The sequence below is a fragment of the Ursus americanus genome, chromosome 21, assembly GCF_024610735.1.
Source record: "Ursus americanus isolate L20-20 chromosome 21, mUrsAme1.1.p, whole genome shotgun sequence".
Classification (NCBI taxonomy): Eukaryota; Metazoa; Chordata; class Mammalia; order Carnivora; family Ursidae; genus Ursus; species Ursus americanus.
In genome coordinates this window covers 49554918-49579224 of record NC_142147.1, presented here as the reverse complement: position 1 = coordinate 49579224, position 24307 = coordinate 49554918, and the positions used below count along the sequence as shown (strand labels likewise).

Below are 24307 nucleotides of genomic sequence, written 5' to 3'. Positions count from 1 at the left end.
GTTTAAAAATAAAAACTGAGGGGCGCCTGGGTGGTGTAGTCGTTAAGCGTCTGCCTTCGGCTCAGGGCGTGATCCCGGCATTATGGGATCGAGCCCCACGTCAGGCTCCTCTGCTATGAGCCTGCTTCTTCCTCTCCCACTCCCCCTGCTTGTGTTCCCTCTCTCGCTGGCTGTCTCTCTCTCTGTCAAATAAATAAATAAAATCTTTTAAAAAATTAAAAAATAAAATAAATAGATAAATAAAAAATAAAAACTGAAAAAGTTTATCTCGTACTCATTAAAAATACAAACACGCACCCCCCCTTCCCCAACCATGTCAAAAAACCAAATGATACAGCTGGGGAAACAGCTGCAATTCGTTGCACAGACAAAGCTCATTTCCATCATATATAAAGAGCCTCCAGAAATCACTAAGAACAAGAACCGATGAGAAAAAGGGGCCGAGGATGTGATCAGACAGTGCACAGAGAAGGAAACATAGAAGGCTTACATAGTTTGAGAGAGGGTCCACCTCATTTGTACTAAGAGTAATGCCCATTGAAAGCACCCTATGCAACCTTTTCCACTCATCGCATTAGGAACGAGCCGCGTCTCATAAAGACAGTCTCTTCTATCGCCTTTGAGGGTCACTGGCACAATGTGCTACGACTCCAGGGCAATGCAATTCAGCAGCAGCTGTGCAAATTCTAAGTACACATTTGCTTTGATCCAGCAAACAGGCTTCCGGGAAATGACCTGGCAGACGCAGGTGCACTTGTGGGAACTGACGGGTCGACAAGTTGTTTACTACAGCTGTGTGGGGAGAGACAAAGCCCGGACTTGGCGAGCGTGCATCTACAGAGCGTTTACAGGGGAAATGAATGACAGTCCGTCCCTACGGAGGAATACTTCACAACTCTAGCAAGGGATCAAGGAAACTCTCCGCACGCTGCCAAAGCAAGCATTTCATGTGCTACCTTCCGGGCGGAGAGAAACGTAAATCCACATTTACGCTAGGCTGCTCGTGCGCAAACAACCGGAAGCATATACGACAGCTAAGTACTTGTGGTTTTCTGGAGGGGCAGGTGGGCCGGGAATGCAGGCATGGGTTTGGGACACTTTCCCCTTTATTTATTTATTTTATTTTATTTTTTTAAGATTTCATTTATTTCTTTGACAGAGAGCTAGAGAGAGCCAGAGAGCACAAGAAGGGGGAGCAGCAGAGGGAGAGGGAGAAGCAGATTCCCCGCTGAGCAGGGAGCCCGATGTGGGGCTCGATCCCAGACCCCTGAGATCATGACCTGAGCCGAAGGTAGATGGTTAACCAATCCCCTTACTTTAAAAAAATGCTTTTGGGAGTGTCTGGGTGGCTGGTCCATGAAGTGTCCAACTCTTGATTTTGACTCAGGTCATGATTTTAGGGTCATGAGATCAAGTCCCATGTTGGGCTCCATGCTGAGCATAGAGCCTGCTTAAGATTATCTCTCTCTCTCTCCCCCTCTGTCCCTCCCTGCCCCGTCTCTCTCTCTCTCAAAAAAAAAAAATGCTTTTTGATGATTGATGTTGATTGCATGATGACGATGTGAACATAATCCCTAATTCTAAAAATTAAAAATGTGGGGCGCCTGGGTGGCACAGCAGTTAAGCGTCTGCCTTTGGCTCAGGGCGTGATCCCGGCGTTGTGGGATCGAGCCCCACATCAGGCTCCTCCGCTAGGAGCCTGCTTCTTCCTCTCCCACTCCCCCTGCTTGTGTTCCCTTTCTCACTGGCTGTCTCTATCTCTGTCGAATAAATAAATAAAATCTTTAAAAAAATAAAAAATTAAAATTAAAATTAAAAATGTTTTAAATGGGTGGGAATCATTCTGTGAAAGCACACACACACACACACACACACGTCCCAGCCTGCAAGTCAGCGGTCCAAGAGATCTGGCTGAACGAGCAAAGCAAGGTACAGAAGAAAGGCGCGGTGCGGTTCTGTGTGTAAGAAGGGAGCGTGTGTGCCCACGTGTGCACACGCACGCTGTCACGTCTACCGGGCTCCGAGCTTAGACAACTAGGGAGTTCCCACTCCAGGTGATTCTGTCCCCCAGGTGACACCTGGCAATATCCGACGATCGCCAAGACTGTCCCACCTGGAGAAGGGCTGTTACTGGCAACAGATGGCTGGAGGTTAGGGATGCTGCTCAGCGGGCTACCGAGCTCGGGACGGCCCCCCCCAATGGAGAATGACCTGGCCCCCAGTGTCGCTAGTGCGTGTGCTGTAAGGACACGGTGGGGCTCCACAGAGAAATCCGCGGGGGTGGGCATTTATGGGGAAAGGGCCAGAAATGCCCCGAAAGGGAAGACTCACTTTAACTGTATGCCCTTTTTCCTTTTTATTTTTTTTTTTTAAAGATTTTATTTATTTATTTGACAGAGATAGAGACAGCCAGCGAGAGAGGGAACACAAGCAGGGGGAGTGGGAGAGGAAGAAACAGGCTCATAGCCGAGGAGCCTGATGTGGGGCTCGATCCTGTAACGCCGGGATCACGCCCTGAGCCGAAGGCAGCCGCTTTAACCGCTGTGCCACCCTGCCGCCCCCCCTTTTTCCTTTTTAAACCAAATTTTTCAAACCACGGCTGGGTAACGCTCTTTGCGTCACAACGACAAAGCTTGTGTGTGTGTGTTTGTAAGCGGACTGTAGAGAAGACACAGCAGGCCTTGAGCTTTCTAAGCAGGACGGTCAGTGCTCCCTCCCTGGAAAGACGGTCAGGGGCCCCATCAAGGGACAGTTTCAAGAGCTGGGATAGTGATGACAAAATCCATCCCTGGACTGTGAGCCCCAAGAGGGCAGGGCTGGGGCTGCCTCACCTGTACCTCCCTGCAAAGGGCTGGGCACGAAGCAGGTGCGTGGGGAATGTGGGCTGAAGCAGCTGACATGTCTTCTCAAAGGTCACGCACGGCTTCGTTGCTACCCTTACTGCGCATGCCCCGTATCTGCTCGCGGAAACGCCCGCTCTGTGCAGAGCCAGCGGGAGGTCGGCGGCTTTGTCCCATTTGGCAGACAGGTAAACCACGTCTCAAAGCCTTTGATGCTAAGCAGAGCTGGGACTCACGCTCAGGTCTGGCTTTCCCAAGAAAGGTCTGGCCACTAACCATTCGGGTTCGAATCCAGGCCCTACCAGCTAAGGAACCTTGGGCAAGCTACTTAATCTCTGTGCCTCTGTTTCCTCCTCTGTAAAATGGGGAGAATGTCTACCACCTACCTGACGGGAGGATGAAATGAGAGGACGCTTGGAAAGGGTTCTGAACAGCACTTAGAAAACAGAAATGCTACCATGCCATTACGTAATGCTCTCCTCCGCATGCCTCTAACCCCTGAAGCAAACTCCAAACTAGACCCTGAATCCTTCCACTTCCTTCTGTCATCGCTGTGACCGCCCTGGTCTTTGAAGCCCTGTCATCTTGTCCCATGAGGATCTCTGGGCTTCATTCTTGTTGCCCACCAAACCATTTTCCACTGGAAGCCAGAGGGATCACGGAAAGGCCATGCCACGGCCATGCCAGGGCCCAGCTGAAAGCTCTCAAGTGGTTTGGCCAGGTCCAAACTCTGGCCCACGAGGCACTGCCAACCTCTCTGACCCGACCTCCCTCCACTCCCCTCTGGCCTACTTTCCATCTCTTGACATCCCAAGCTTGTCCTTGCCTCAGGGCCTTTGCACATGCTGTTGCCCCCCACAACTTCTCTTTCTTCAGGCCTCGGCTTAAATACTTCCCCTTCCTGAGGCGTTCCTGCTCTCTCTCCCTCGAGTGGGTTCCTCCTGTCTCCTCTTGGGGACCCTGCTCCCTTCAATGCTTTCATCTCTCGGGCTGTTTCCCTGCAGCTGACCCACATCTTGTTCGAGAACATTCTCTCCCTTTGATTGCACTGGGGCTACCCAGCACAGAGCCAGCACAGGGCGGGCTCCCGTGTGTGAGCTTGATTTTATCGGTGAATGATTTCCTCCACTGATTTACCCAATTCTACAAAACCCCTGGTACAGCTGACCGTGGGAGGCTCAGGGAGGGGAAGCCGCTTGCTGGAGGGACCTAGGCCTGTATCTGACCCACTCTAGAGTCGCTGCTTCCAACTGGAGTCGCTCAAGGGACAGGTGGCTCCTGGCCTCTTGTCCCTCCCCCACTTCTGCTTCTTTCTCCTTCTGGGGGAGAGATGGCCTGAGGCATCCTGACCCCGTGTCCCTCTTGACAGTGATTCTGGACCAGATCCTGCTCCATCCCACAGCAATAATAACGAAAATAGCAAATATTTCTCGAGGGCTTACTCTGTGCTAAAGCATATGTTAACTCATTTACTCCTAAGAGGTCTCTAAGAAACTATGATTCCCATTTTCCAGATGAAGAAATCAAGGTTCAGCAGTTACGGGGAAACGCACAGGGTCAGCACAAGGCCAGGCACATACTAAGTGCCCTCCTTCCCCAAATAATCTGTTTAAGGAAAGAAGAAACTGGTTGTTTAAGGCCATGTGGCAAGTAGCAGAACTGGAGAGTGAAATCATAACTGTTTAAGGCCAAAGCCCCCACTGCTTTCTGTCACCCTGACCTTGCTGACGTCATTCCCTCCTCCTCTTCTATCTCATCTGAATGAGTATAACATCCCCCCCTCCAGAATAAAAGGGAGCCCTCTCTAAACTTAGGTGCTTATGACTCACATGAGACAAAGGCTAATCTTCCTAACATGTAAAGAGTTTCTACAAATCAACAAGGACCAATAACCCAAATTTTGAATTTGGCAAGGCTTACGCGCTGAAAACTCCAGAGAAAACACAAATGGCCTCTGACGGACCCAGCACTTCCCTCCTTGAGAATTTACCCTACATAGTGAGACATGTACGGTCATCCTTTGCGGCTTCGCTCATCACAGCGAAAGAGCGGAAGTGACCTAACTGCCCGAAAAGGACCGGGGAGAGAAAGAAAGCGCGCGCACACAGCGGGAGCGCCGTGTGGTCCTGCGGAAGAAGGAAGCACCATCTCCAAGCCGAATCTTTAAATGAGCAAGACTGCCGAGCATGCTACCGTGTTTGTAACAATGGGAGAGAAAGACTCCAGGTGCCACTCTCCTTATCCGAGCGTGGAAAGCGCTGCAAGAAACCGCCCTCGGGAAAGCAGGGGGCTGTGGTTCAGGAGAAGGGGCTTTTCCGCGAGACCTTTGGTAGCTTTAGAGATGTGAACCCCCTGAGTGTGCTGCCTACCCAGATGTGAACATGAGAATTCTAGGGAAGTCCTGCCTGCTGTGTGCCCCTCTGCCTAGAGTGGGGGCTCCCCCAGGTCTGGCCCGGGTCACAGGAGTCCATGACTGTCAGAAGACCCTCGGGAAATATCTGGGGAGCGAAGGAGCACCCTTCCCAAGCCAGCAAGACAGAGAGGCAGGCAGGGCAGCCAGAGCGGGGAGGAGGGAGCGGGAGGAGGGGTCGCAGGGGCAAGGCTCGGTCTGAGCTGGGACAGAGGCTGCTGGGGTTCATCTACCTGGGGGGCCGGCGCTGGGGAAGCCTGGCTGTCGGGGGCCTGAGGGCCGAGGCCAGCTCCTTTGGCGATGGGGGTGCTCGGGGCTGGGTCTTGGGCGGGAGGCGGGGCGCTGACTATGACCGAGGCGGGCACGGAGAGGTGGGGGCCGTCTGCGGAGAGGGGCTGCTGGCTCCTCTCCTAAAACGGGCAGCCCGCACAGGGTCAGAAGGCCGCCCCACGGACCCACAGCCTCCCCACCCCGAGACCCCAGCCTCCCCGAGGCTCCGGGCATGGGGTGGGGGGGGGCGGGAACCAGGCAGACGGGCACTGAGAGGCTGGGTGCAGAGGCCAGGGTGGCCGGGAGCCCCGGGGTCCAGGTACCAGGGAGGCCGCAACCCCAGCTCGGTCCTCTCAGGCCCTGCCAATCTTCCAGCTCCGCCTCGCCCGCAGCCTCCTGCCCCGTCTGTCTGTCTGTCTGTCCACGTCTTGACCACTCTCCCCGTGATTCTCGCACCCTCCAGCAGGAGGATGGACGGTCAGTCTGTCGGCCAGTGAGGCCCCCTCCTTGTCTGTCTGTCAGTCCCTGTCACCCTGTGGCTTCCCCCGAGGGAACGCTCGGACCGGCAGGGCTGCCACCTCTGAGATGCTCTCCTTAGCCCACCAGACCCTCCCCGGTCGCTGCCTCCACCACACAGTTTCCGCACCAGCTCCTGGCCCCTCTCTGCAGCACACCCCCTCCCGCCTCCCTCACCCCCCCATCCCTGCCAGCCCAGCCCCAGTTACCTGGGGCAGGAACATCTGCAGGGAGTCCTGAGTGAGGATGGCCGTGGTGGCGGCAGAGGGCGGCTGTCCCAGGACGATCTTCTCTGGGCTAGACGCCAGGCCTGGGCTGGGCTGGGGGGTGGTGGCCTGAGGCGGGGCGGCGGCCTGAGGGGTTGGGGCCTGCAGGGGCTGCTGCTGCGCCGGTGGCTGCTGGAGGCCCAAAGGCAGCGGGGTGCTGACCGCCGGTGGCGCCTGGGGGGCTGTCTGCACCGTGAGGACAGGCGCGGCCTCCCCCGTGGCGGCAGGGGTGGCTGGCTGCACCAGCCCGTCGGGGGTGTTGAGCATGGCCACGGCGCTGGGGGGCAGAGTGACCCCCTGGAGGACGGTCGTGGCAGTGGGGCCGGTGGGTGCCGGCTGGCTCTGCGTGGGCAGGCTGCCCGCGGCCAGCGACACAGGCATCTGGAAGAGCGCAGGCTGGCCCACCTGGATGGGGGCGGCCGAGAGGATGTGGGCCGCGCTGTGGGCCCCGGAGTGGGGGGCCAGCACGGGGCCCAGGCTCAGCGGCCCCGCCAGGTTCTGGTTGGTGAGGATGGGGTTTGCGATGAGCTGTCCGCCTGCGTGAGGCGCCGCGGCTGCCAGGATCTGCCCGCCGACGTTGGTGGGCAGGGCCGAGAGCGTCTGGGGGAGCTGGACGGCGGGCGCGCCGGGCAGCAGGAACTGGTTCTGGCCCGGCAGCATGTGCTGGGCGGGGATGACGATGCTGCTGCCTTGATTCAAGAGGTGGACGCTCATGGGCTTGCTCAGGGCCCCGGGGGGCTGCGGTGGGGCGGCCCCGGTCGTGGTGGCAGGAGGCTGCTTAAAGACATTCGCCTGCAGGGCAGGTGCGGGGAAGCCCGACAGCACCACGTTCTGGCCGGCCTTGCCTGCTGCCATGAAAGTCAGGTTCTGGGGGGCCTTGGGCTGCTGTGGGAGGCCCCCCGCCTCGCCCTGGATGGTGAGCGTGGTGCCCGCCGGGGCGAACGGCTTGGGTGTCAGCTGGTAGAGCTTGGGGGGCAGCACGCCGGCAGGCTTGGGCTGGATGGGCGTGGGCGTGCGATGCAGGATCACGTTGGGCGCCGGGACCAGCGGCGACGTGCCGAGGCCGGGGGCCACCGCCAGCGGTTGCCCCGAGGGCGCCCCGCTGGCCGCTGCCGTGGCCGCTCCCGCCCCTGCAAACACTGAGTTCCCATTGAGCGTGGTGGCCACGGCGGTGGGGAGGTTCTTCTGAATGACCAGGCCGGCCCCCTGGGGCGAGACGCCGGCAGACGCCAAGGTCACTGGCTCTGAGGGGCCAGCCGCCGAGGCCAGATAGCCGCTGACGGGCACCTGCTTGGCAAGGAGCTGGGAGGTGGGCGGGTTGAGTGCCATGACGGGCTGGCCCACCACCTGGATGGGTGCCAGGCCGAGTGTGGCCGCCGTGGCGCCCCCAGGGCTGCCGTTGGGCAGGCCCTGGAGGCCTGGGATGGGCTGCAGGGTCACATTACCCAGGCCCACGGGCTGCAGGAAGGGTTGGACGCTCAGGGCTTTGTTGACCACGTCCTGGGGTGGCACCAGGGCCTGGTGGGTCAGCACGGTGGGCGGGGCCTGCAGCCCCAGCAGGTCGGTGCCACCGGGAAACAGGGCCTGGGGCCCAGCGGCCACGGCAGCAGCCCCTCCGGCACCTGCTGGGCCTGCTCCGCCATCTGCGGGCTGGAGGGTGGGCAGCTGGAAGGGGCCCAGGTCCAGCTCGGCCTCGGCCTCGAGTGTCTGCTCAGTGATATTGGCCTCTTGGAGGCTCTGCTGCAGGATGTCGCAGGGCTGGTCGGCGCCCCCGCCGCCCCCGCCGCCGCCCCCAGCGGCCGGCGAGCCCAGGATTGCATCCTCTAGGAAGTCTAGGTCCACGCTGGGGGCCGGCTGCGTGGGCTCTGGGCTCAAGTGGTTGCCAGAAGCTTCTTGCACATGGAGCTGGAGGCCGGGTAAGGTGGGAAGGGAAGAGCGGAGGTTAGCAAGGGGCTGGCTCAGGGCTCGGCTGAAGCAAAAGGACCCCTGTGCCAGAGCAGTATGGGCAGAGAGAATATTCCATCTGCGCGTGGCTGGACCTAGGTTCAAATCCCAGCTCCGCTTGGCTGTACAACCTGGGGCTGGCTCAGTCTGGCCTATTTCCCTGTCTGTCCACAGCAGTAGAAAGGAATAAAGCCTATCCTTTAAGGAGCCGTAAAGGCCCGTAATACTTATCTGCGATTCCAAAGCTCGAAAGGGCTCTGAAAATGGCAAATGTCTTCCTAACTCTTTCGGTAGCAAAACCTGACCAAAAGTGACACGGCGTTCTTGGGGAGGACCACGAATTGTCCACGTAACGGGAGTCTTCCTGACCACGGAAAGGTGAGCGAGCGTGCTACGTGACATTCTGCATCACCTTCCCAGCATCTGAAAAATTCTGAATTCTGAAACGCGCCTGGCCCCAGAGGTGTCGGATAAGAGACCACGGCTGTGTTAAGGGCAGCAGCAGCTACGGCTGTGAACCCGATTTTGCACGCGTGGCGCCGAGTCTGACATGTCTTCAGTGCCTCCCGCGCTGTCCCGGATCGCGATCCAGGATGAGCACAATTGAGAGACGCGTGACGATTTGAGCAAATATCGCACAAGTGCTAATGACGCTTAGAGCACGGAATCCCCACTGGTATTTGACCAGATAACAGGTCAAAACTTAGGAGTTCGAAAGATCCGGAGTTCAACCACACGGAGGGCTCACGGCGGCACCTGGCACCTTAGCAAGTGTGCGAGAAGCATCGCTTAACATTATTATTATGCCGTCCGTGGTGGTGGTGTCGGTAACAAGCTCAGTGAGGCGGGCACCGCCCCCCATCCTCTTTTCCCAGACGGAGAGAGGGGGCCCCTACTCGGCCCCAACCCAGAACCAGGTGGTTCTGAGCTCTTAACCACTAAATGGCCACAACCAAACCCACTTCCTAGGACGGTCGTGACGTTCGCTGACCTCACATATGGGAGGCTTAGAACCTGACCAGGGACTTCGTAAGTATTTGTACTATGAAAGATGGAATTATCCAGAATATATTACTATAGTTGTCGTGGACATTAAATAAAAGTGACCGGAAGAGGCTTGGCGGCATATAGTGAGTGTTCAGCGAATCACAGTTATGATGACCGGGTGGGAGGGGGGAGAGGAGATAGGAGGAGGAGGGGGGAAGGGAGAAAGAGGAGGCGGGAGGGATGGGAAGGGGAGGAAGAAGAGGTAAGGCATCCGTAGGTGCTCAATTAATGTCCACTGCATTCTGCACTCTGGGCTTGGCTCATCACCCCTGCCCTCTTTTTCCAGATGGAGACAGATGTCTGCGTCAGTCAATCCCCCTCCCCCAGGTCACACCCCGCCATAGCTAAGAGGGGACAGGCCCCCAGACTCCCACACTCTCTGCTCCCGAGAAGAGTGTCCCTCAGCGAACCTCAGAGCTGGCATCTGCCTCAGCTTGCCAGGACCACTCTGTACCAACAGACCCCCAAGGCCCGGGACCCAAGACCCTCACCTCTTCCCGAGGAGCTGGTGGGCAGAGCCAGGCCATCCCACTGTGGTCCCACCTCCGCCCCACACAGCTGTCTGTGACCGCTCTCCCCCCTCCAGCAAGTGCCCCAGAGGGACGATCATGACCCCCTCCCTCTTGCTGTTAGGGCCTCCCTCCTGCTGGCCGCCACCAAGGGCAACATGAGCCATGACTGAGAGCCTGGGCCCCTCCCAGAACCCCTGGGCCACTTACCCCAGGACCTTCATAGAAGGCACTTTGGGCCTCCCCGGGGTTATCCAGGAGGTCATCGCCATCGAGCTGCAACAAGACCCGCCCCCACCCAAGGTCAAAGGTCAGCCAGGCAGCGGGCAGGCCCTGCTCCAGAACAAAAACCATTTAAAGTTACACCAGACCAAAGGACAAAGATGGGGTGGGGGTGGGGGGTGGGCGCAAGAAGTACAGGGAAATTCCCCCTCCAGAAAGGAGGCCCCAAAGAAAGGGGCCTGGCAGCATGTTCAAAACCCAAGGTGTCCCCGGCATGGGGTCTGAGGCTCTCCCTACACGCCTGTCTGGAACCCTAGAATCCTGCCTCCGTGCCTTCCCCCTTCACCCGTCTGGCAGCACGTCCCCCAGGACCCGTCACAGTCACTGCCCCCTCCCAACAGCCGCCCGTCCTGCCTCACTAAGTCACTCCTTTCTCTACGCGGCCCAAGTATCCGGCATGCCCCGCTGTCCAGGCACCCAGCGCACCATGCTGAGCCCATCTCTAGGACGGCAGGGACCTGGCCGACTCCCAGGGGCATCTCTCGCGCCTAGAACAGAGCCCGGCATCCACACAAGTGCCTGCTGAATGTCTGTCCATAGTGCAGCCTCCCCGGTTTCTCTCTACCTGGACGTCTCTCCAGAACGCCAGCCTGGCACGGCCAACAGCTTCCCGTGTGGAGTCCGCCCCAAACTCCCACCTCCGGAGACACAACCCCGGACACTCTCCTCCTCGACATCTACTCCACCTGCAGGTCTAGTTGACTCTGCCCCCCCAGACAGGGCCCAAAGCCAGCACCTGGTACCCCTCCACTGCCCGCCCCACGCCCGCGGCCACCCTCATCCCGCTGCACTCGCCCCCACTCCACAGATCATCTGCGGCTTCTCCTTCCAAGAAGTGGCACTCTGTTCCCCTCCCTGGGAGTGTGGGCTGGCTTGGTGACCTGCTTCCAATGAATACATGGTGACAAAAGCGATGGTGTGTGACTTCAGAGACGAGATCATAAGAGGCACTGAGCTTCCTCCTGGCTCTCTCCCTTGGGTCACTCAGTCTGGGGGAAGCTGACTGCCATGTGGTGAGGACGCTCAAGGATGCTAGGGAGAGGCCAATGTGGTGAGGCCCTGAGGCCTCCAGCCAATAGCCCAGGGAAATAGACCATCAGGGAAGCATGTCCTCCGGCTGCAGACGAGCCTTCGGATGAGAGCAGCCCCAGCCAACATCCTGACGGCAACCTCAGGAGAGAACCCGAGCCAGAAGCACCTAGCTAAGCTGCTCCCCCAAGTCCCAGCCCTCAGAAACTGTGAGAGCACTAACAAATTGTTTTAAGTCACTAAGTGCTGGGATATTTGTTATGTAGCCCTAGATAACTGATACAACTCCTTGTGGCTCAGTACTTCCACTCTCCCCCGCTTTGTTCGAGGCCCTGCATGAAGGGTGACTCTTGTCCACTCCAGTCTTACCACTACTAGTTTCCCCTTCTGTCCGGCCCCACCAGCCTTCTTTCTGTTCCTCGAACATGGCAAATTTTCCTGCATTTCTACCTGTCCTTCCCCTGCCCAGAGCACCATGGGTGCCTCCCTCTCATCCTTCAAGGTCGCCTTCAAGGTCACCTCCCGCCTACACTAGCTAAAGAAGCCACGGCCCCTGCCCCCCATTCATTTTGCTTTAAACCATTTTTGTTGTGCCGGTGCCATTCTTATTCCTTATCCTATGCTGCAGGGCTCTGTCCGCGATCACCTTTAGCAGTTACTGCTTTGTTTACCAAGGAAATGTGTACGGCGTGAGGACAGGGATTTGTCTTCTCTTCTGCTCTTGCCATAACCCCGAGGCCCAGCTCCCAGAAGGCATGAGGCAGATGTCTACTGAATCAGGGGCACAGGTCTCTCAGCCTCCCAATTCCACAGCCCTCTACCCCGGGAAGGCCCCTGCCTGCCCTAGCACTCACCTTCTCGGATCCATGTAGGAAGTCATTGAGGGCCTGAGGGTCACTGAAAGACAGAAGGGGAGAGACACTGAGGAGATGAGGGGCGGGGGAGGGGGGACAGGGAGGGCTGAGGGAGTCTGTTACTCACCAAATCACGTCTAGTAAGCATCTCCCATCCTCATCATCCATCGCCACTGAATCGCGTGGGGCAAGGAGGGGGCAAGGGAGACAAGGTTAGACGTAGGCAGTGTGCCAGGACCCTCCCTTCCAGGACCACTCCCTGGGACCACAGTCTCTGGAAGGTCAGAGTTTCTGTTCCCTTGAGTCTATGGGTGTGGGTGAGGGTGGTGAGCAGCCAGAGATGGCTGCTTTTTCCTCCTCCCCCGACCTCTTCCCCAGCATCTGATGCCCACAATGAGGACATCCACCAAGACTGAGTGAGCCCTGATCACGTGCAGGCCGGTGCTGAGTGCTTCACACACCTGTAACTCTTTTAATCCTCACGGTACCCCACAAGGTGGGTCCTGCCACCCACTTGTTGCAGAGGAGTAAATGGGGGCCCAGAGACCGTCATTCATCTCCCAGCCAGCAGGGGGCAGAGCCAGGCCTTGAACCCAGAGTCTGGCCCAGAGCCTGGGCTGCCCTGCCTCCATGGGCCAGGGTCTGGCTCAGAGTGGGGTGTGACAAGGGTCTGCTCTGCATATGAACAGTCCTAAACTATTCAGGTCTTCTCTGAAGAGTGCCTTGGAGAATCTGAGAAGGCAAAAGACCATTCTGCCAAAAACATGCAAGTGGGCCCAAACTGTGACACATGCTTTCCCAGGGGCTGTGGGACACACATGTGCACACTTCACGGGCCTTGGGTCAACAAGCCCAGCCTAGAACATGCCATGCGAAACTGGCGGGAACACCCCCCTACACACACTCCAAGGACTTTCCCTTCTAGAGTTGGCCATGGGGACTGTTCCCGGAGGTCTTTCTCAGGCTCTGGTTGCACTTGGCAGTGGCGACAATAGGCTCTCTCCGGCTCCATATCCCAGCCCCACCTATGCTTCCTTCTTCCCGTGTCACCACCAGGTCTGTGGCCTACAGCCCTGCCCTTCCCGCCCAGCCCAGGGCAGGGGTGGGGTGGGGTGGGGTGGGAGGGAAAGGCCCAGCTAGAGGACAGAAAGGCAAGACCTGCAAAGAATCTGGAGAAAAGGGAATAATGGGGAGAAGATCCCACCTGCAGTTGGCATGGAGGCAGGGGGATGGTACAGATGACCCAGGGGGCCCAAGGCCGGAGGGGAAGGGGTGGAAGGGTGTGGCTAAGCCAGGCTCTGCCAAGAAGGAGTGTTCCTTCCTCCCTGGGGGTCAGGGTGGGCCCAGGGAGGTGGAATGAGGGACAAGCGCCCCTCCGGGCATGAACTGGGACCCCTGGCTGGTTACCTGCGCTACAAACGAATCATGAAGGGAAGGAGGGGGTGTCCACTCCAGGTCTACGCGGGGCCCCCGGCTGGGGACTTGGGGAGTGTCCTTTCGGGGGCCAGCTGTGGAGAGAATAAGAGAGGCTGTAAAAAGTCCGTGACAAGGAGAAAGACGGGGGGAGAGAGGGAGTGGGGAGCCCAGGAGAGGGGTTCACCAGGCCACGTGTGAAGAGGTAAGAAAAGACGGGGTTAAACACAAGTTGAGAGCAGGTGAGACAACACTACACGTGATCCCATAGGCGACACGCACACCCAGAGCGCAGGGCAGGGCGCTACAGAACAATGCACGCTACAGCACTGTACAACAGCATCTGATAGAATTTACTGACGCTTGGACCTCATAAAACACAGTCGATTCTCGTTATCTGAGGCACTTGCGTTCTGCACAGTTGCCGAGAGCACGCGGTTGTGAATTCCGGGCCACCGCTCCCGGGAGGGGGACACAGCGTGGCCTCCTGTGAGCCTCGGCTCACATTCTCATCAACCCATGGATACACAGCCTTAGTCTACTGGTGTTTCTGTTTAGAGATGCCTCATGTAATACAAACTGTTGATTCGTTAACACTGAACCCTCGGCCAACAGCTCTGTGACTCGTGCTTAAGGGACACGCATCGAACACACGTACTGTCTCCGGAGGGCACATCCTGGCCTTCCTGCACTTGGGGACACGAGGTAGCACTTCAGCCCTACACCGGGGGCCGTTTTTAACAGCGAAACCACTCACAAAGAGGACAAAGATGCAAAAACCATGGCACTCAACAATATGGGAGCTGAACCAAGAAGGCAAAGCGTGACCTTGTTCAACCAAGGCGGGCACGTGCATTTGGGACCGCTTGAATTTTTCACATGTCCCCCGGTGACCAGGGAAGCACGTCGGTATTGATCTATGGGTTATAGGTGCTCGCAAGGAGGCAGCTTCGCAAATATGGAATCGGCTGTAATGACCACAATGGTAGTGCCTGCCCGCCACTGGTTTTAAGTGCTCTACGTGTATGAACCCGGTTCACCTTCCCTAGATCCCTGCGAGGCAGGCACTTTGATTAGCCCTGTTCTGTAGACGGGGAAACGGAGGCTCAGAACAGTGCGCAATATGCCCAAGAGCCCTCAACTGGTAAAGGGGCCAGGCTGGGGTTTGGGCCAAGGCAGGCTCACTCAGAGTCCCCGCCCTTAACCGCTATCCCGCGCACGTTCCTCTTGTTCCTCTCGTCATGCTGTTTCTCTTCTAAAATCTGAAGCAAATATGGCAAAAATGTCAAGATAAGATGAAGCTGGGTGGCAGCCTTTGTTATCATTTTAAGAATGCTTGGAATAGTTCAGATTCGAAAGAGCCAGAGGAATGGGAGCACCCAGTGGCTTCCCCTCTTGCTCAGCAGGCCCAGGCCCCGGAAAGATCTAGAAAGCATCTGTCACACGACTCAGGAACACGGGATCCTGTCCCAGCGAGATTCCAGGTGCACTACCATGGCCTGGGGGTGTCCACAAGCATGCGAGGTGGCTTTGCCAGAGGGGCCTGCTTTGCGTGGGGTCTTCCGCCCCGCCCCCCGTGCTGAGTTTCAGGTGTGGCCCAAGCTCTGCAAACCTCAGGCTAGCAGAATTAGAGCCAGGAGTGGGTGCTTCCTGACCAGGACTCTCCAAACGGCGCCCACGGCTGAATGTCCAGTGGGAGGCTCTTGAGAATTTTTTTTATTCCTGTGTGTGTTTGTTTTTTTTAAAGATTTATTTATTTGAGCGGGGGAGGGGCAGAGGGAGCGAATCCTCAAGCAGACTCCACGCTGAGCGTGGAGCCCGACGTGGGGCTCGATCTCACAACCTATGAGATCATGACCTGAGCCGAAACCAAGAGTCGGACGCTCAACCGACTGAGCCACCCAGGTGACCCCAGTCGTGCATTTTCATTCCCCCGGTACCAGCAAAGAAATGAAGGGAGAGTATTGAGAGGGAAATGCTCTGCCTTGCGATGGAGTGCCCGTTCCGTGAGCGTTTAAAACGTCACAGTCAGATTTGTGCACATAAGTTCAAAACATGTAAGTTTTACCTTAAAAAGCTCTAAAAAAACCCAAATCGTCACCATCAAGTTGTAGTGGGGCAGGGGAGCGGGGGGCAGGGTGTGCCAGGATGTTGGTAACTGTTAAGCCTGGGTGAGGGGTACCTGGGAGCTTCCGGGTACCGTTCTGGTCACTCTGCACATTCGGGAAAGTTTTCATAATAAAAAGAAAACAGTATGTCAACGATCAGCAGGTCTGGTACCTGGGCCTCCCGGGTCTCCCCATCGGGTTGATGCCAAGAGGTCCAGCATGAAACGCCAGGGGCTGGAGTCAGGGGTTTAGACCCTGCTCCACCGTGCGTGGGCTGGGTGACTCTGGGCAAGTGACTTCACCTCTCTGGGCCTCCATGCGTTCACTGGTCAAATGGGTGGACTCACAGTCCGCATGTCTCATACAACGGTGGAGATTCACTAAGAACAGGTCCTGCCATCCGTATTGGCCTCGATCCTGCTGTTTTGTGGGTACTCTAAACACGGCTGGCTAACGAGGAAAGGTCGGGGCGCAGAGGCCTCCAGCGTCCACCCTCTGCCTCCCTGACCCTGTCTCGTCATCTCCCCCGCCGTCTTCACACTGATTCCCAGGACCTACCCTGGATCTAGAAGGTCGGAAACTGGGAGAGGGGCCAGAGTTGCTACATTTGGGATAAATGCCTCAGATTCCGGGACAGCCACAGGGTCCGAAGCCTCTGGACGCCAGCGGTGGGGATCGGGTGTGCCTAGACTGCTAAAGGTCCCTTGTGGGATGGTGGGGGGGGGGGAGTACGCTCTGCAGTGAGCCACCCCAGTGTGCACCCCGGCACTGCCACTTGCTAGCTGCGTGTCCTATGATGAGTTACTTAACCACCCCCCGTGCCTCAGTTTCCCCATCTGGAAAATGCAGATAACGGTATGTCCCCCCCCCCCGGAACACTTTTAACCCTTGCACATGGCAAAGTATCTCGTGAGTGACACATACCGCTGTCAAAACTGCAACTGTCATTGTGAATAGGATCTCGCATGGCAACCGTCAAAGCTTTCTGGCCCCGGCCCAGCCGGCTGGAAAAAAGTCCCCATGCTCCAGCTTTGCCACCTGCTGCCGGTTGCCCCGTGTCACCCTTGAGCACCTTCTGGAAGGCTTTATATACCGCCTGCTTCGGCCATGGGTCATGCACACGGTCTTACTCAAACCGCCAGGCGCCATGATGCCTCGAATCCTTCCAGGGCCGTTCTTACCCCCATTTCTCAGATGAGATAAATGAGGCTGAACGGAATGGTTATGGAAAAGCCACAGGCTAAAGACAGCCGAGGAAATGTGCCTGCGTGGGGCTAGCCAGCTACGCTGCAGCCCTCAACCCGGCAGGCACAGGGAGACCCGAAGGGCACAAATGAACCCACCAGCTGTTGAAAGAGAGAATTTGAACACTGCCCGGATATTTGAAAATATTAAGAAATTGTGATTAAGATTCAAAGCGGAGAGTGGGGGCGCCTGGGTGGCTCAGTCGTTAAACGTCTGCCTTCAGCTCAGGTCATGATCCCAGGGTCCTGGGATCGAGCCCCTGTGTCGGGCTCCCTGCTCAGCAGGGAGTCTGCTTCTCCCTCTCCTCCCCGCTCTTGCCCTCTGTCTCTATCTCTGTCTCTCTCTCAAATAAATAACTAAAATCTTAAAAAAAAAAAAAAAGATTCAAAGTGGAGGGGCGCCTGGGTGGCTCAGTCGGTGAAGCGTCCGACTCTCGATCTCAGCTCAGGTCTTGATCTCAGGGCCGAGAGTTCGAGCCCTGCACTGGGTTCCACGCTGAGCTCCACGCTGAGCGCGGAGCCTACTTAGAAAAAAAAAAAAAGCTCGAAGTGTAATAATGGCATCACGTTGTTGTTTTCTTCAGAGTCCTTACCCTTTAAACACATACCCTGAAATACTCAGGAGTGAAATGGTAAAATGTCTGTGATTTCCTGCAAAAGAACCCAGCTGGGGGCATCTGGGGGGCATACAGACCCGCGCTGACCAAATGCAGGTTAATTCAATGAAATTAGGACAGAGGACTTGAATAAGACATTTCTCCAAAGAAGATACACCGACGGCCACAAGCTCATGAAAAGATGCTCCACATCGCTCACCATTAGGGCAATGGTGTCGAGACGGCAGACATCAGGACGGCTACTGTCAGACACACGACAAAACCAAAAAAACCCAGAAAACAAGTACTGTTGAGGATGTGGAGAAATCGGAGCCCTTGTGCACTGCTGGTGGGAATGCAAAATGGGGCAGCTGCCGTGGAAAAGTCTGGCAGTTCCTCAAAACAGTAAAAATAGCACTGCCACATGATCCAGCAAAATCCGCTTCGGGGTATATCCCCCCCGCCCCAGAACTGAAAAAGGAGGGTCTCGAACAGATATCAGGTGCACTGATAGTCACAGCAACGTTACCCACAATCGCCAAAAGGTGCCCACAGCCCACGCGTCCGCTGATGGATGAATGGAGAAGCGAGACGTGGTGTCGACTGGCAATGGAATATTACTCAGGAAGGACGTTCGGACACAGGCTACGACACGCACGACCTGGGAGGACATCGCACTACGTGAAACGAGCCACTTACAAAGAGACCCACGCTACGGGATCCAATCTGTAACGTGCACAGAGGCAGAAAGCGGAATGGTGGCCGCCAGGGGCTGGGGAGAAGGGGGAATGGGGAGTTACTGTTTAGTGGGTGCGGACTTTCAGTTCTGCAAGATGAAGCGTTCTGGAGATGGACGGGGGCCGTGGTTGCACAACAGGGTGAGTGTTCCAACGCCACGGAACTGCATGCTCAAAATGGCTCTAAGGCCGGGGGCGCCTGGCTGGCTTAGCCGGTGCAGCATGCAACTCCTGATAGCGGCGTCGCGAGTTCGAGCCCCATGATGGGGGGAGAGAGGACTTAAGAGAAATCTAAAAAAAAAAAAAAAAAAATGGCTAAGGTGGTAAATTTTACGTTATGTGTATTTTTTTTTAAAGATTTTATTTATTTATTTGAGAGAGAGCAAGAGCAAGGAGAGGGTCAGAGGGAGACGCAGACTCCCCCTGAGCAGGGAGCCCAATGCAGGACTCGATCCTGGGACTCTGGGATCATGACCTGAGCCGAAGGCAGTTGCTTAACCAACGGAACCTCCCAGGCTCCCCACGTTATGCGTATTTTACCACGATTAAAAAAATATGAAAATTTTAAAAAAGGACAATGAGGACTATCAAAGTTTTTTTTTTTTTAATTCACGTAAGAGCAGCAAGCTCTCTCACTGGACAGAGCTGGTCTGTGAGTGCGGGAGCGACTGAAAAGGGACCAAGGTGGTTGGTGACCAGGGAGGGGGGGGTGTCCACGTTTGGTTTTTCTACTTGGTGCACATTTGAAATTTTCCATCACGAAAAATGCTTGCTTAAAAAAAAAAAAGACAGGGGCGCCTGGGTGGCACAGTCGTTAAGCGTCTGCCTTCGGCTCAGGGCGTGATCCCGGCGTTCCGGGATGGAGCCCCACATTGGGCTCCTCTGCTATGAGCCTGCTTCTTCCTCTCCCACTTCCCTGCTTGTGTTCCCTCTCTCGCTGGCTGTCTCTCTGTCAAATAAATAAAATCTTAAAAAAAAAAAAAAGACAGACTTTTAAATACCAAGTATCGTATGTCTGTCTGATTGTTTATTGTCTGTTTTGTTCCCTGAGGGACGCCCGTGCCCACACCGGAGGAACTCCATAAATATTCGGGGAATGAAGAAACGAACATACAGAGGCCATCAGACAAAATCCGTTCATTTGTTCCGAGCAGCCTGGGAGAAAGGGCATTTAGGAAGTGCTCACTGCGTGTCCAGCCTCGGACACCCTAAGGAGCAAAAGCACACCCAATCCGTGGCTCTGGGGGGCACGACCCGTGCTTCTCATTACCAGGGGTGACACTGAACGCCCCTCTCCTCAACACATGCATACCCAAAAGCTTTAAAAAAAAAAAAAAGTGGTTGGGGGCCACAATTAGAGTGCAAAGTTGCCAGCCCGAGCTTCTGCCTGACTCCCAGAACAAAGGGGACACATGGACAGAGTCACAGCCGATCCACGAAAGGCACGCACGCCCGCGCGCGCACACACACACACACACACACACACACACGGGCGTGAAATGAGCCTTTCCCATGGAAAGCCCCAGAGAAGTGGGGCTCGCTTGTTACTGCACAAACTCAGCCAGAGCCACCCGATGCACCCCGAAGAGCCCCCACTGTCCCAGTGCTTCCCTGGTATCAGGCCTCGCGCTAACGTCATAGCCACTGACCCCTCCTGGTCACCAGTGAGGCAGGAGGGACGCTGCTTTGAGCGTCCCAGCTCAGGATGCCGGGCCTCAGAGGGGTCAGGACACGTGCCCCAAACCACACAACCACACCGGTGGGGGTGTGTGTGTGTGTGTGTGCGCGTGTGCAAAATTCGAACTCAGACCCTGTGATTCTGGAGCCCTCATTCTTCACCACCGCGCTATAAAAAGCAGGAGAAGCCGGGACCGAAAACCACAAGCAGCTCGAGAGAACAGCCCTGACGCAACAATGACAAAGTGTCCTTCCAGAAGATCGCGTGAATGCCTCCTGCACTGGAAAGGCGAGCGGAGTTCTGCATTGTCATCAGGAGCCATGCACCAGCCAGATCGCCTAGCAGGACGCGGGATTCAAAGTCTCCACTCGGCTCCAGAGACAGGCTCATTCTAATTTCCCAGCGAGAGTTTTTAGCAACTGCTGGGGGATTGACAGGCAACCAACATGCGAGTCTACAGAACCGTATCCTTTGCCGACGGGAAGGGATAGGAAGAGAGGCCGATGTGGCAAAGCCTAACTGTTGTTTTCCAAACACCACTTCCCCAGCCCTCCCCTCGCCTTACTCACAGAAGCCTGAAGCCGTTCAGGGTAACACTTGCCAACTCCAAGATGTAAACAAAGCCTGTTCTGAGTCAGTCTTTTTCAAACGATGGGTCACGCCTTGGAGGGTTGTGAAATCAAATGAGCAGGTTGTGACCAGGAATTTTTTTTCTTTTAATTAAATAGTATAGAGTGAAATGGAATGGAACGGGATAGAAAATATTAAAAGGCCTCATCCGTGGTAAGCGTTAAGTATCAGTTTGTGAGATTGGTTTCAATTATGTGTGTCCGTATGTGTATATATTTCCTACTGTGGGCTGTGGTCGAAATAGCTTGAAAATAATTAGACTCCACCAGTGGCACTCCTGCCCCTGTATCAAACGTTCACTTTCCTAGGCTTCCTCTTAGCTAGGGTAGCCACGGTTCTGCAAACAAGAAGAGCCAAAGGGCACAGACCCGGGGACAGTTTTTCTTCCAGAATATAAAGACGGAGCTCCTCTAGGGAGAAAATCTTTTGCTCCCCACTTCCAGCTTCAAGTCGAGTTGAGATGATTGGAGTGGTGGCAGCCATTTTGCAACCATGAGGCAATAAATCTAAGGCAGATAAGGCTACCTGCAGAGGATTGCTGTTGGGAGGACAAAGACTGGGTTCTTTACTACTCCTCCTGCACTGCCTGCCTCCAGACTTCTTAACCCTTACAGCTCAAGCCACTACTAGGTTTCCGATTATTTGCAGCCAGACACAATCTGACCACTTAGCTTACATTTCTAGATATCTCTGCAACCCATTGCAAGGACTCTCTCCGGCTTCTGTGTCACTGACTGAGAGGGCTCAGCAAAATGGAACAGGGCAGGTGGAAAGGGAATCTGAGAAAACGATCACTGTGGTCGATTGCAAGAGTGGCCAGAAACTCTTCTCCCTGGTCCCATACTCTTTGCAGCTCCTACCAAGAGATGGGGTCTGTCACCCCACACCTAGACCTTGGGCGGCCCTTCTAACTCACTTTGGCCAACAGAATGTGGCAGATGGTGTGTCTGTCTGAGCCTACACCTCAAAAGACTCGGCATATTTCTGTTCTCTGCCCAGGTGCCGTGTGAAGACGCCGGGCTAGCCCACTGGGTGACAAGAGTCACGTGCCTGTCACCTCCATCATCACGGTTCACATCCGGTCCTAGATGCAGAGCCACCTCGCTGACCTTCAGCTGGCCACAGACACCGAGGCAAGACCTGAAGACCCCAGCTGCGTCCAGTCCAAATTCTGACCACTGGGAGCGTGGCTTTGATTTAAGCCACCGTGGCATCTCGTGTTCTCCAAAGACGGCGGCAACGATGTCGCTGATCCCGCCTGACCCGCACAGCACGACCCTGCTGCTACTCCCCTTGAATCAAAGAGAGTTTGTGATTACTTTAACCAGGACAGTGCAACAGAAGTGCCACTGCGTGACTTCGCGGGCTAGGTCATGGAAGGGAATTTGGTGTCTGCCTTGTCACCACCTTAAATAGAAGTCTGACCACTCTGAGGCTGCCATGCTATGGGGAAGCCTAATCTAGCCTCCGGAAAGACCAAGAGCAGGGGCTCTGCTTCCGGGGCGCCTGGGTGGCTCACACGGTTAAGCGTCTGCCTTTAGCTCAGGTCGTGATCTCAGGGTCCTGGGATCGAGCCCCAGGTTGGGCTCTGTGCTCAGTGGGGAGTCTGCTTCTCCCTTTCCCTCTGCCCCTCTGCCCCCGCTCCCTCTCTCTCTCTCTTGCTCACTCTCTCTCTCAAATAAATAAATAAAATCTTAAAAAAAAGAAAGTCCTATCATCAAGTTATCCCAGGTGCCAAGCACGTATGTGAACAGGCCTTCAGCCCCTAGGCTTTTGGTCTTCCCAGCCAAGACCTCAGACATTGTGGAGAGAGACCCAGTGTCAAATTCCAAGTCAAATTCTTGCCCCGTAAAACCCGTGGGCATACTACAATTGTTCCTTTAAGCTGCTACATTTGTGGATAATTTGTTTGTTTGCTTTTAAAGATTTTATTTATTTATTTGAGAGAAAGAGCATACAAGGGGGGGGCACAGTGAGACAAGCAGACGCCCCACTGAGCAGGAAGCTGGACGCGGGCCTCAATCCCAGGACCCTGGGATCATGACCTGAGCTGAACGCAGATGCTTAACTGACTGGGCCATGCAGGTGCCCTGTGGATAATTTGTTAAACAGCAATAGTTTGGGGGCTGTTTGTTACGTAGCAGGAGCTAACTGATACAGCCCTCTCCAGAGACGAAGGACCAACCTTGACCTCACACCTCTGACTACATCCGCGTTTGATCCACTCATCCTACCTCCCAAACCTCCCCACACCCTCTCCTCCTCTCCACGGCCACTGTCCCCACTCCCATCAAGACCCCATCATTTTTCATCTAACCATCCCCCCGGCCTGTGTTAACATGTCTCTCGTTCATAACCAACTGCACCTATTGTTAAAATACTCAAACGTTTCCATCCTGATTGGCACATAAACGCTGCTTGAGCCCCCAGCACTCCACCTGGCCTCTTGGGACGTCCTGAAACACCCCCACGACCCAGCAGGGTGACACCTGGCCCAGCGGGGAACCTGCAGGACCACCCTTCCACACCATGCCAGGCACCACCTAATCTGTGCTAACATTATCTACTGCTTGGTACAAATTTTAAATTTATTTTATTTTTATTTATTTTGAGGGAGAGAGTGAGTGGGGGGTAGGGGCAGAGGAAGAGAGAGAGAGAATCTCAAGCAGGCTCCGCATTCAGGACACAGCCCGATGCGGGGCTCAATCCCACGACGCTGAGATCATAACCTGAGCCAAAATCAAGGGTCGGACACTCAACCAACTGAGCCACCCAGGCGCCCTGCTTGTTATGAATTTTCAATGTTACTGCATGCATTCATTCATTCATTCATTCATTCATTCATAAGTGTCACTCAGCACATCCTGCATGGCTGCTGGGCGCTGACGGACAGGAGGGGGCAATGACAGCTCAAGTCCACCAGTAAAAACATCGATCAAGCCACACACCACCGACGACATAAAGCCTGCCTCCTCCTGGGCTCCCCTCCTCACCGGCCACCAGGCTGACCTGCCCGACCGCCAGGCTCACCCCTGCTCAGGAGCCTTCCTCACACGGCTGCCTGGTGTTTGCAGTCCAGGCATCAGAGGAGCTCCAGGTCTGTCCCCCCTGCCCCTGACTGCCACGACTTCCTGCTTTATCAACCTCTTCATCACCAAAGCCAAGGTTTGCAGAGCACTTACGGAGTGCCCCGTGCTATTCGAAGTGCTCCCTCCGCCTACATCTCATTCTTACGGCAATCCCTTGGAGCAGGTGCCATGATCTTCATACCCATTTCACAGCTGACAAAACCAAGGCAGACCAAGGAGTCAGGTGACTTGCCCAAGGTCACTCAGTTAGCAGAACAGCAGAGCTGGGATGTGAACCCAGGCCAACAGGCTCCCGAGCTCGGGGGAACTACACGATGGTGCTGGGCTGCCTAGCTGCCCCCCATCCCGAACCCCAGGGGTATGCTTCCTGCAATGACCTTACAGCGCCCCCACCTCTTACGCCCTCTTCCCCTTACACTGTCCTGAAGCGCCGTGAAAAACTCAGTTCATTTCCCACACACTTGGGTCCAACACTGAGTGATGAGTTCCCTCCGTGGGCCTGACCAACCGCGATGCCCAGAGGCTGCTCTCTTCCGATTTTTCGCAAGGCATCTGTAGCGCATTGAAGAGTAGTTCCCCAAAATGATACGTCTATGACCCCGCACCTGTGAATGCGGTCTTCCCTTTTTGGAAAAAAGGGTCCTTGCAGAGGTAATTAAGGATCTCGAGATGAGATCCTCCGAAATTGTCTGGGTGAGCCGTAAATCCAGTGACCCGTGACCTTCTCACCGACACAAGAGAAGACACGGAAGCTGGAAGTGCAAAAGAAGGACTCTTCCCAGGAGCCTTCGGAAGGCACAACTCTGAATGCCCGGGTGGCCCTGCCAACACCTTGATTTTGGCCT

The 24307-nt window shown here is 55.7% G+C and overlaps 1 protein-coding gene and 1 long non-coding RNA gene across 4 annotated transcripts in view; one reads left to right on the top strand and one right to left on the bottom strand.

Annotated features, from left to right (window-relative positions):
• BICRA (BRD4 interacting chromatin remodeling complex associated protein) overlaps nt 1–24307 on the bottom strand; it is a 75006-nt gene that overhangs the window by 9701 nt on the left and 40998 nt on the right. The window contains exons 2-7 of one of the 2 annotated variants that reach the window (XM_045772083.2): nt 13375–13475; nt 12095–12140; nt 11968–12010; nt 10013–10078; nt 6246–8207; nt 5484–5660 (exon numbers count right to left, since the gene is read on the bottom strand). In XM_045772083.2, coding sequence (XP_045628039.2) covers nt 5484–5660; nt 6246–8207; nt 10013–10078; nt 11968–12010; nt 12095–12135 — 2289 coding nt within the window. In that variant the 5' untranslated portion in view covers nt 12136–12140; nt 13375–13475. The remainder of the gene's footprint in view (nt 1–5483; nt 5661–6245; nt 8208–10012; nt 10079–11967; nt 12011–12094; nt 12141–13374; nt 13476–24307) is intronic. The other variant, XM_087870947.1, reaches the window with a different exon arrangement.
• Nucleotides 17681–21850, top strand: LOC148108293 (uncharacterized). Of its 2 annotated transcripts, XR_015728128.1 has the most exons (3): nt 17753–18206; nt 19117–20526; nt 21373–21850. It is a non-coding gene; the product is annotated as an uncharacterized LOC148108293 (long non-coding RNA). The 2 variants fall into 2 exon arrangements; XR_015728127.1 differs by lacking the exon at nt 21373–21850 and having other exon boundaries at nt 17681–18206; nt 19117–19419.